The sequence below is a fragment of the Silene latifolia genome, chromosome 2 (assembly GCF_048544455.1).
Source record: "Silene latifolia isolate original U9 population chromosome 2, ASM4854445v1, whole genome shotgun sequence".
Taxonomy (NCBI): domain Eukaryota; kingdom Viridiplantae; phylum Streptophyta; class Magnoliopsida; order Caryophyllales; family Caryophyllaceae; genus Silene; species Silene latifolia.
Genome location: NC_133527.1, coordinates 184,907,249 through 184,919,481, shown reverse-complemented (window position 1 = coordinate 184,919,481; position 12,233 = coordinate 184,907,249). Strand labels below are relative to the sequence as shown.

At 39.3% G+C, this 12,233-nt stretch overlaps 2 protein-coding genes across 2 annotated transcripts; both read left to right on the top strand.

The window, feature by feature from the left end:
* The first annotated feature begins 1,096 nt into the window (after nt 1-1,096).
* LOC141643708 (uncharacterized) lies at nt 1,097-5,356 on the top strand. Its single transcript, XM_074452979.1, has 3 exons — nt 1,097-1,755; nt 2,222-2,437; nt 5,069-5,356. The coding sequence occupies exons 1-3, from the start codon at nt 1,501-1,503 to the stop codon at nt 5,135-5,137; spliced, it is 540 nt and encodes a 179-aa protein (XP_074309080.1). The 5' UTR covers nt 1,097-1,500; the 3' UTR covers nt 5,138-5,356.
* A 725-nt stretch (nt 5,357-6,081) lies between these two features.
* Nucleotides 6,082-10,148, top strand: LOC141643707 (plant-specific TFIIB-related protein 1). Its single transcript, XM_074452978.1, has 3 exons — nt 6,082-6,778; nt 8,265-8,423; nt 8,933-10,148. Exons 1-3 carry the CDS (start codon nt 6,098-6,100, stop codon nt 9,707-9,709), a joined length of 1,617 nt encoding a protein of 538 aa, XP_074309079.1. The 5' UTR covers nt 6,082-6,097; the 3' UTR covers nt 9,710-10,148.
* The last annotated feature ends 2,085 nt before the right edge of the window (nt 10,149-12,233 follow it).

Genomic DNA, 12,233 nt, shown 5'->3' with positions numbered 1-12,233 from the left:
TATTGAGTCTCTAAATAATTGATTAAAAGTTGTGGTTCCAACTAGTGCACACAATATGTTTGATGAAATGTTTGATTGACAACCTTGCATGAATCTCTATCTATTCAACTTCTCCTATAATAAGATCGAGAACCTCATGAGTACTTAGACCTTGCATGATGTTGGTGGGAAGACCGGGTGTACGCGAGAGCTAACCCGACTCGACCTAGGTGAGACCGTAAGATCGAGAGCCTTGGCCCTAATTCGACTACAACCTTGACCAATTCTAAACTCATATACATATATTTCCCTTTTATTACCTCTATGATCTCATGACACCCAAGTGTTTTATAAAAGTATGGCCAAACAAATGACATGGTTAATGAAAAAGCAAAAAGAAGTTTGATGAAAATAGATAGGCTAAACATATAAATTTTATAAAAAACAGTTTTACAAAAGTATGGCCAAACAACCAAATTTGTCTAGAAAGTAGTTTGTGAATAAACCCATACATTTTCGTAATTGCTAAATCACGCGCACTAATGTACTCAGTCCCGCGCATTTTATCGCGCATTTTATCCTTTTATTCTGAGTATACCTCTCCCATTTTTCACCCTCACCAAGAGAGAAACAAGAGAGAGAAACATGAGAAATTAAAAACCAAATATTGAGAAACGCCAATCACCCACCGACACCCTCCTCCACCACCCTTCAAACGCCGGCACACCGCCGATCACCCCTCCCATTTTTTACTTGCTCTTGAATATGATATGAATGGTTATACTACAAAATGGTGGCTTGTTTACTAACTTATCAGCCTTAATTTTGTGGGGGTGTTGGTGGTCGGTTGAGTAGGAGAAGACAATTGACTAAGGGTGTTGGTGGTTCTCTACAAGACGGGCGGGCGGTGCAGAGCAGGGGGTGGGGGAAGGTGGTCGGTTGAGCAGGAGTAGACGATTGATGAAGAAATTTTCTTATTTTGTGTATTTTTTTTGTCTCTGGGGTGGGTGTGAGAAATAAGAGGGATAATTTCGAAATAACGGGAAAAAATACGCGAAATTTAGTAAAATTATGCACGGGATTTAAGATGCCCCTTTAAAACGGGAAAACTATTTAAACAAGGGCAAACAACACCGAAATGTTGTATACTTGTACGAGTACTCCGTAATTCTGGAGTGGAGGGACTAACAATCCAGAGTGCCTATTGCAAAGGCGAAAAGAAGAGCAAATCTACCCTCTTCTACCTCTTCCTCTCCACTTCCTCCATCTTTGATCTTCCATTGTTTCTCCATCCATCCATCCATCCATCCATTATTAAACATCACAAACCTCCACTACCATTGGTCTCCCAAATCATATACACGCACTATTCACTAATTTATTAACCAACCAATCAATCATTCAACCAACTAATTCACCTATATCAACATCCAAATCCTAGGAATAATAATACTAAACATTAATTTAATTTATTATTAACACTAATAATTAATTAACAACATAAATAATTTACAATATAAGATGAAGGATGAAGATTCTCTTCTTCCTATAACAACAACATCATCATCATCAACAAATAAGAAAGACCTTCCTTCAGATCACCATGCCCTTCTCTTCGGCAAAGGTCGCTACAAATTCTGGGCACTTGCCGCCATTCTTCTTCTCGCTTTATGGTCCATGTTTACCGGCACCGTCACTCTCCGTTGGTCCGCCGGTAACCTCACGCGCCTCTCCGATGACTTTGATATGCCTCTTCTTGACGATCTTGATGTCCTTGTAATTTTCGATTCCCTCATTTTATTTGTTTTTTGTCGGTGACCCATTTCATGAATCCGGATTTCTGTATCTGGGTCGGTCTTACTTTTTTGTGGGTCACTGTTTTTCTTTATGGGTCATTGGCCATAGGGTTGCAATTTGTTGAAGCCATTGGGGTAATGTTGTTGTTGTCGAATTCAGATTCCTGAATATGAGTCGATGGTATTTATTTGTGGGTCACTGTTTTATTATGTGCTATTGAGAAGGTAATGTAAGATTGATTATACTCACTCCGCCTCAATCATTTGCTTAGCTTTGATTAAAATACTCCTCCCATAGAATGAGAAAGGGAAACAAATGATTAGAACGTACAGAGTAAATAAATGAATGGGACGGAGGGAGTATTATTTATAGTCGATGCCCTTGCCCTGTCGTTTGTGGGAGCGCTTGTGATGTTGTGGTAATGTGGTTGTTGTGTGCTGTGTAGGAGATGGAGGAAAGAGAAAAGGTGGTGAAGTACATGTGGGATGTGTATACTAACAGCCGTAGGATCAGGTTGCCCAAGTTCTGGCAGCAGGCGTTTGAGGCGGCGTACGAGGATATGACAAGTGATGTTGCTGGGGTTAGAGAGTCTGCTATTTCTGAGATTGCTAAGATGTCTATTCGGTCTATTGATCTTGATCCACCTCCTGTCCATCTCACGGTTAGTGTTTGATTTTTGCTTGTAGTAGCTCATGTTTTATTACAGTATTATTCGTGGTTGTTAACTTGTTATGTGTCATGGTTTATCTTGTGATAGTGTTGTACTGTTGTCATATTTGATTGATGTGGTTTTTGAATGAGGTACAAAGGTGAACTCGGGTTTAGAACTTTGTATGTTTGAGGTGACTGCTCTGTATCGGTGATTCATTGAAGTATGTTCTGTTTATGCATAGGCTTTGTGTATCTGTTGGGATCCTTGAGGCTTGGTGAGTAAATGAGAGCTAGCTAGTTGTACATGTTAAGTTTTGGGGATTGAGCGGATTCTTTAGGATGTCATATAAGAGTTGTTTTTCGTGTTTGGGTTTTTTATGACTTAATTGTTGGAGATGTCTTCTTAAGGATACGGTGGCGATCTCCATTGGATCTTGTAAGGGTGTTGTGAAAGGGTTGTACAATTGCATGATGCTTATGGCTTAAATTGGCGGGAGATAATTGTAATAAGGAAGTGGCGATGTTGTCTATTCGATCTTTTCTGTGGGGCGAGTACTGGTGAGTTGGTAACTGGTGAGGGTACATGTGTGGAACACTCGACACTTGGACATGGTTGAGAGTGTGAGACACTCGGACATTTCATTTTAGGCCAAAAACATGCAATTTTTTTTTTATTTTTTTTTTTCATAAAATAGCCCGAATCTGACACTTGGACACGCATCTGTGTCAGATGCTTCAAAGTTCTAACCGAGTCCGAGCAACATAGGTTATGTATTCATGACCTTTATGGATTAAATGAGATGATTTCCGTAAAGGACCTGACAATGTTGTTAATATGATCTTTAGGGGTGTTAAGGTTTGTTATGTGTGCATGATCTTTATGGCTTCATGGCTTAAATTAGCTGAAGATGTCTGCTAGACTGAAGTAGTGATGTTAATTGGATATTTTCTTATGGAGTAGAAGGGCTGTTATATATATATAGATGTCGATGACTTAAGCTATTTGGAGATGTTTGCCTGAAGGAAGTGGTGATGATTTTAAGTAGTAACAAAGACTAGGCATGTGGATCAGGGTCACTCGAGACTTGATAAAAGGAGCTATTGTATTGAGCATGGCTAATTTTAGTTGGATTGGAGATCTATGTTGGTATGTTGTTGAGATCTATGTTTGTATGGTAGACTATCATTTATCAGGGACACTTGAGACTTGATGAAAAGACTTGATGAAAGGAGCTATTGTCTTGAGCATGCGCTTTTATTTGACGGTAGTACATAGACATGGCATTTCACTTCTCTTTTTTAATCACCACTTGAATTTACTTCTGTAAATCAATACATATAAATGGAACTCCGTTGGTTGTTTCACTCATAGAAACTAGAAAGACACAATTTTAGCTATTAGCAGATTTAAGTCTCTAGAGCTCTGATTTTACTGCCCATGTTTTCAGTTTTCACGGCTTTGCTCTAATACCACCTCTCCGCAAAGGTGGAAAAATAGCTCCCCATATGCACCCTCTCTCCTCATATGAGTAACCTCACTAATGCACCAACCTTCCCATAATTTGAGGCTCCACCATTTTTAGAAGAGCTTCTCAACAAAAAGTAAGGGTAAATTGTGTTCCCTTTGGGGAGGTTACCAAAATTTTGTTTTTAAATGGGGAACCTCATTATTGCATAAATATAGTTATAAATTGGGGATGGTAGATGGGAAAATTAGTGGAAAATGAGGTGGACGAATAAGAAAAAGAGAGATAAAATATGGGGAACCCCATTGTTGCGGATGCTCTAATCCGCACACAAGTTCTCATTATCCTAATATTTAAAGAGATTATGGGTGTATAGAAATACGGGTACTTTGATATAGATTGGAGGGAGAATTATTAAATACTCCCTCTGTCCCGGTCGTTGGTTGTCCTTTTTCATTTTGGGGTGTCTAAGTCAATTGTTGTCCTTTCTATTTAAGAATGAATTTGATGAGCAATTTGATCATTCACACTCAATTTGTTCCACTTGTCATTGGCCCCCTCCTATTTCCCTGGTCTTTGTGCCAAAACCAAAGGACAATAATTGACCGGGACGGAGGGAGTACTGATTAATCTACACATAATTGGTGAAGTGGAGCTGATGGAGAAACTAGCAAGTCTTGTGTATTTTTGGTTTTGTTTAGAATGGATGAAGATATATTCCCTTCATTGGTCCATGACAGAAAAGATTGCTCATTCAGTTAGGTTGGCGTGTAAGACACCAAGATGAAATAACTAAATGCACATTCAGTTAGGTTCTACATCCCACTTTACTTCCAAAATCAATCAATCACAAACCAAAACTCGACTACACACCACCAACCAGTATCATCACTCCCTATCCATTCCCCAGCCACCACCACAGAATCAGTGCACCACCCATGTATGCTATCCAGTATCCTCGCACCACCCCAAAAGTGGGTGAGACTTGGAATCACATATTTTTTGTTACTGTGGTAGCTGTCATCTCGGGATGCAAATCTTGACTGTAGAGAATGGTAATATTGAAAGCATTGTTGTGTTTTATCCTTTCAGGATACTGCATCTTATTCTCTATTTGTTACTCTATAAAAATCATGTATTAAAGTCTTTTCGTTTGTGTTTTGTTGGGCTATCAGGGCGCTCGAGAACTGAGTCTGAAGCATGCCGAAATTAGGAAAACTGCAACTGCAGGAGGGAATGGCTGACAATGGAAGCTTATCCCGAAAAGAGGTGAACTTATATCCAGCAAATCCTGATTTTTATCCCTTTTTTTGTGGACAAAGGGAGCAGATCATATTTACCAAAGGAATGGAATGCCATGTTCTTATTTAGAATTTGATTCAAGTGACTTGCTTATATGAATCATAATGTAATGAGAATGATTATCATATGTTAATTTAAATATGTCGATTGTCCACGTTTCATTCGGTCGACTTCATTTGTTTCGTTGCACTTCTACTGTTCTTTTTGCAGCTCAATACCTTCACCTTTTTTAAGCGTATATATCTTCTAAGTTGGCACTTTGGAATTGGGATTGTGATCATAAGCTAGTGGGGAGCTTTTGTGAGACTGGAATGACCCGACTCCCTTGTCCAACCAGCGTCCATGGCAGGAACGACCCAGGCTATGATTCTATGAATGTGGCACAACTAAATGTATAGAAATTACTCCTAGTAAAATAAAAAAGTACCAATTAATCATAATCCATATATGTCATGATGACTATACATGTAAACATGCTTATCAAATGAGTGCTTGCATTACTCATTAAAAAAAACTCTAAATCGAACTGAAATAAATCGAATTGAATGCCGAACTCCCCAAAAAACGAAAAGAGCAGGTTGATGGGTAGAGCGGGCAAAAATGATTGACTCGAGACTCGAAAAGTGAGCCTTGAACTTGACCCAAGTAAGGGTCCAGATCCGACTCGAATTGACCAAAAATATCTATAATAGATTCAAACATACTCCCTCCGTCTCGATCAATTGTTGTCATTTGGTTGTGTAAAAGAATAAATTGTTCATCAAGTTCATTCTTAAAATAGAAACAATTGACTGAGATACACAAAAATGGACAAATACCGAACAGAGGGAGTACTTATTTAAACAAAATCCTGGCCTAAATGGCTAAAATTGCAAAACGACCCAATCAAAACTATCCACCCGATGAAAGACCCATTTGCAAAGGTCCAATCATGGGTAATTGGGTACACTAGAAGAAGCCTAAATACCCGGGACAATCAAACCCAACCCCCAAACCCCCCAACAAAAATGAAGTGCCCATACTGCACGACCACAGGAACCCCAACTGCCACCACCGGTCGCTGCACCACCACAACAACCGGCCGATCAATAACCGAGTGCACCACATGCGGTCGCATTATCTCCGAACACCAAACCCAACCCCACCACCTCTTCCACCTCCGTGCCCAAGACACCCCATTCCTCCTCTCCACCTCCGACCTCCCAACCCCACCCACTCCACCTCAACCCGACCCATCAGACCCATTCACTCAAACCGGGTTCATCACCGCCTTCTCCACCTGGTCCTTAGAGTACTCCCCCCTTTACGCCTCCTCCTCCGTCTCCTTCTCCGGTCACCTCGCTGAACTCGAGCGCACTCTCGAGTCGACTTCCGGTGTTGTTGTTGATAATCTTAGGGCGTACCTGCAGATTGTTGATGTCGCGTCTATTCTTGGTTTGGATAGGGATATTTCTGATCATGCGTTTCAGTTGTTTAGGGATTGTTCTTCTGCTACTTGTTTGCGAAATCGGAGTGTTGAAGCTCTTGCTACTGCATCGCTTGTTCAGGCGATTCGTGAGGCTCAGGAGCCTCGCACTCTTCAGGTCCATCCTAATTTTATCGTCCCGGTCATTTGTTGTCCTTTTCCAATTTGGGGGTGTCTCAGTTATTTAATGTCCTTTCTATTTTAGGAATGTATTTGATGAACAATTTGCTTATTCACACTCAATTTGGTCCACATGTTATTTAGTAATTGACTCTCTCTTCTTTTCTTGGTCTTTGTGCCAAAACCAAAGGACAACAACTGACCGAGATGGAGAGAGTATTTTAATCGAAGGTAGACAAATAATTGAGACAAAAAACTGTAGATAGAAAAAACCCAACACCTTGTTCTAGTCTAGTCATGAGTATTTAATGCTCTCTCCCCTCTCTCTCAATCATTTGTTTACCGTTTATATTATTTGTGAGGGGTATTTGTAATCAAAGGTAAACAAATGATTGGGACGGAGGGTGTAGTATGCTGATTGGGACGGAGGGTGTAGTATGCTAATTGATCAAGTACATTTTTATTGTAAGGGTTTCTCTGGTAATTGAATTGTATAAATGAAATGGAGGAATGGTGGAATGGTGGATGTAATTAAAATACCTGATTAGATGATTATTTCATGTTTGTGATGGGGATTGGTGGTTCTTGTAACTTTTGAATTCGTTAGGTAAGTATGGTTGTTGACTCGTGGTGCTAGCACTTCGAGTTGAAGAGTGTTTTTGTATGCTTTCTTGTTGGCTGTTGTCAATCGTAGAAGCCTTGGTTACTTCGTCACTTCAATTTTGGGTTCACTCTTTCTTTTTGCCTTTTGTCAATCGTATGAACATTTCATGTTTGTGCCGGGGTTTGATAACTCTTTATAAGTTTTCAGTTGATAATATGGAATATAGGTAGAGTTGTGGTGCTAGCATTTTCAATTGAAGAGAGTTTGTGTGTTGGTTCCTGTCCCTTATGGTACTTTGTCACTTCATTTTGGTTATTTCGTGTATCCGATCCTCCTAAACTATACAACATGACTACAACTTGACACTTAACACTTTATTTTGGGCTTAAAGCGTGGCACTTTTCACAACTCACAAGATATTCAGCGTCCAACAGTGTTGTAAATGATGGGGGTGATTGGAGGTGAGTAGCTTTAGCCCTATGTTGAGAGCATATGAAGACTGTTTTAGATGACTCGTTAAGAGAATCGGTTTGAGAATTGCATCGGATGACCTAATTTGCAAGGAAAACAAGTTACAACCAACTTATGGAGTACCTTTTTTGCTTTATTCCACCGTGTTTTATAACTATAGATAGGGAGTATTTAACTCCATTTTGCTTTAGTGACTCATCACTACGATCTAAAATCTAGGCTATTTGGAGAACCCTTTTTATTACCTGGTCTTGTGTATAACATTATAGTCATTGACGTTTGTGCAGCGATGCATCCGTTGTAGCTTGAGAAGTAGTATTGTACATGCTGACTTTGTGATGGCAAAATTAGATGATTTCTTGAGCTCATGTACATAATGCAATTTGCTAAATCTTTTGTCATACAACAGGAAATCTCTATTGCAGCGAACCTTCCGCAAAAGGAAATTGGAAAGTACATCAAGATCCTGGGAGAGGCTCTGCAACTTAGTCAACCAATTAATAGCAATTCCATTGCTGTACATATGCCACGATTCTGTAATCTTCTCCAGCTTAACAAGTCGGCTCAGGTATGCCATTTGTTCATGGCATGATTAGTTGATTACTGATGAGACATCTGGTTCAGTAAGATATTTTTATTTTTGTTCTCTGGAGACTGAGCTTGGTCTTGTAGAATATTTTCTTACTACAAGTCATGCTCGGTTTTCTTCAATAGGCAATAACTAAATGAACCAGCTGTCAATTGGAGTACGTTTTGTAAAGTACCCCCAGTTCGAAGAGGCTCCCATCAGTGGTGGTGGAAGGGGATTAGATGTATGCAACATTACCCCTGTATAACGCCAAGAAAGGCCGTTTTTTAGATGCTACATGATGAAAAATGACAATGAAAATTGCATTGTGTAACAGTTACTTCACTATAAAAAGAAGTGCAATTAGATTAGCGAGCCATTTTACTCTATTCCCTCATAATACAAAACCTAAGAATGACGCTTCGTGTCACATACTACTTTCTATCTATTCAAATTTCACTTTTATAAAAGGAGAACATGAATATATATAACCCTGAAACATTGTATAGGAACTAGCAACGCACATTGGAGAAGTTGTAATGAACAAATGTTTTTGCACTCGGAGGAACCCCATAAGCATTTCTGCTGCTGCAATTTACCTTGCCTGTCAGTTAGAGGATAGGAGAAAAACACAGGCAGAGATTTGCAAGGTGACAGGTCTAACTGAGGTAACCCTTAGAAAGGTCTACAAGGAGCTACTTGAGAATTGGGATGATTTACTTCCATCTAATTATACTCCGGTTGTCCCTCCTGAAAAAGCATTTCCAACCACCACCATAGCCTCTGGCCGTTCCACTACCCCTAGAGGCGAACCCCATGAAATCACTAATTTGGAACGAGAAAGGCAGACCGAATCGAAACAGCCCAAAACAAACCAGGCCCCAGAGGTGCTCCATCTGGACAAGGGTAAACCAGAAACTGACTGTAGTTCACCTATTACAAATAATGTACTGCCTTCTTGGAAACCTGTGCCACCTTTTGTGACTAATGTCGGAAAGACCAGTGGTGAAAGTCAGATAGTCAATCAAGGTGTTAATGTGAAGTTCAATACAAGTACACAAGAGGCAGATCAAAAGGTCACTGGCTCTGTAAGACCTAACCCATTTGCAGCGGCCCAGGTTTTGGGAGCAACGTCGACTGCACGAACTCCGCCTTCATCCAGTTCTTCACCTTATACATCCTTTTCACAACCAGGGCAGTACCAAGCAGCAGTAGGGTCTTCCGAACATAAGAAAAATGGACGACATAATAGTGGCAGAGGTCCTGAAGCAACCAAGGGGAAGTAATAACTGTCTTGGTGAAGATGTTCGAAATTTGATTTTATAAACGTCGTCAGGTTAGGTACAAAGAATGTAGGAAACGGTATTATATTGAAAAGAAATTTGAAGAATACTCTCAAGAGTTTGTATTTCCTCGTCTCATTCCTTCAACAAATCTGAAGAAAATATCACAACACAAGGGGATATAAATAGGCATGAAGAGGAAAAGAGATGACTACTGATCTCTTCTCTTAGTTTAGGTTTTTGTTTGTGATGCTAATTGTCTTCCTCTTAAAATAGAAATTGTGTGCAAATTCCAGAGTTTATTTTAGCAAGAAGGTAATCAAGAATCACACTTGCAGACTCGTAAAATAAGATAGGAATCTGCAACTTCTGAATTTTGCGTGTTTATTTCCTTGTCATATTATATATGCCCCTTTCTGTATTTTTTAATGCTTTGAAGTTTGAACTTTGTGTATATGTATTTATTTCCCTCCACCCCTCTTCATTCCTATTGGAGTAGAGATCACCTGTCCCACTTTTATGTCCCATCTTGTGTCCCATTCCCTTAAGATCTTGACACATCACACTTGAAGTGATAAAAATGGTAATATTATATCTCCTAATGCTAATGTGTCATTAGGAGAAGTAATGGGACATGAAATGGGACAGAGGATCAGCTTTGTTCCTATTGACATCAAATTTTCTTGCAGATTTGCATTTGGATATGATTTATAAATGAGATTGAGAAATACAAATTTGAGAGTTTTCTTCTGTTTTTCTATTCCATTTAATCATTTGGTCGTTGCCTTATTTCTATCAATATGATGAATAATTATTGTTTTCGTCTTGAAGAATGAAAATTCTCTATAGGTAAATGTCTTACAAGTAAAATGCTTAATGGGTGTACTAGTCTTGTTCAGTGGAATTTTTACATTCTGTTATATCAGCTTGTATTTCCAATTTGTTAGAACCGCTGTATTAGTGTATTTGCATGTGAAGCTCTCTGCAAGTTCATTATAGGCTTGCTTAGTCACTTGTATGAACTTGGAACGGTCGACGGCTCTACGCCACTCTTGTCTGAGACCTTTTCTTAGCATTCCTGAGCTCCATTGTAATCAAGCTCGTCCTGTGCACTTCAGTTACACCTGGCACCTGCCTCCAGCTAACTGCTCAGGTACGCTCTGGGTCACAACTTTTTTTTCATTTTAAAAATGCATGCAACAGGGGGGAAGGAAACGCACCATGGAATGTCATGTTGCCGTAGAATATTTCACCCGGTAGTTGATATGGCATACAAACACAATCTTTTTCCTTGACATACTCAACTAATTGAAGATGCTTGCTCATGTTTTCGTCTGAGAAGCATAACTGTGCGAAACTGCAGTACACTCCATGTGGCATGCTTGTGAAGTACTGTCTGTCGATTTTCTTGGCGTTCTTTTCGGACTTTTGGTTACTGCACTCGGTATAAGTTCCTACTGAGGTGCTGCTTTTCGGGAGTCTCTCTTATCTTAATAGCCTAAATAAGACTACTACTCAGAAAAGGTACCTCGTGACTAACACGGTTCTCTTAGACTCTTTCCCCATTTGCATTTCAAAGTGTATGCCTCTTATAGGTTATAGTTCACTCTTCATTTTGGTTCTGACAATTGAATCTTTTTTTATCGTCACATTCTTCATACCACTATGTCGTTGGTTCTGTCAAGGACAAGGTTGCCTAATTCGTTATGAATATGCCACATTCGACATCTAATATGCTCCTATAATGTTGGTTAAATTGATTTTTACTTAGCCCCATGAAATCATATATAACCGATGCTGGACTTGCTAGAGGGTTGACTGAATCCGGTGTATTACATAGGGCCGTGTTTTTGAGTTGTCTGTATGGCAAGAAGTATGACAATGGTTGGTGAGTTGGTGTATGAGTGTATGTCTGCTTCTGTTTGCGAAGGTAGCTCAGACCTGAAACTAAGCTAGGGACATCATATGAAGAAAACCTGAGAAACTGGATTAGGAATCTTATTAGGGATGGGGTGGGCTGCGTGTACTCGTATTTGTCCTATCACCCTCGACTCGTAAATCTTCCCAAAATCATATACGTATGTATCAATGTACTCATTTGTTAAATCACTATAAATTTCAAATGGTTTGATTCTGAAGTTTCAAATTGAGGATTTTAATTTATTTTTCAACAAATAACAAACAATAATATTTTATTTTTTTACTAAAAGAGTTTATTATTATTGTACTTATTGGTAGGGGTGTTCATTCGCGGTTCGGTTCACCGAACTGCTAATTTAATTCGGTTCGCACACGGTGCGGTTCGACAAAACTCCGAACCTAAACCGCACCGTTTCTAACGGTTAGAAACGGTTCGGTTATCCACTTTAAACGGTTATTAGCAGTTCGGTTACCGGTTAACCGATAATCGTTCTACATATATTATTTTTCCAGTTTTCGTTAACTTTTTCTAGTAGTTTAATTAAATTTTCATGATATATTATATTCAACAATAAAGTTAATTAGGTAAACGTTAGTATTAATCAAT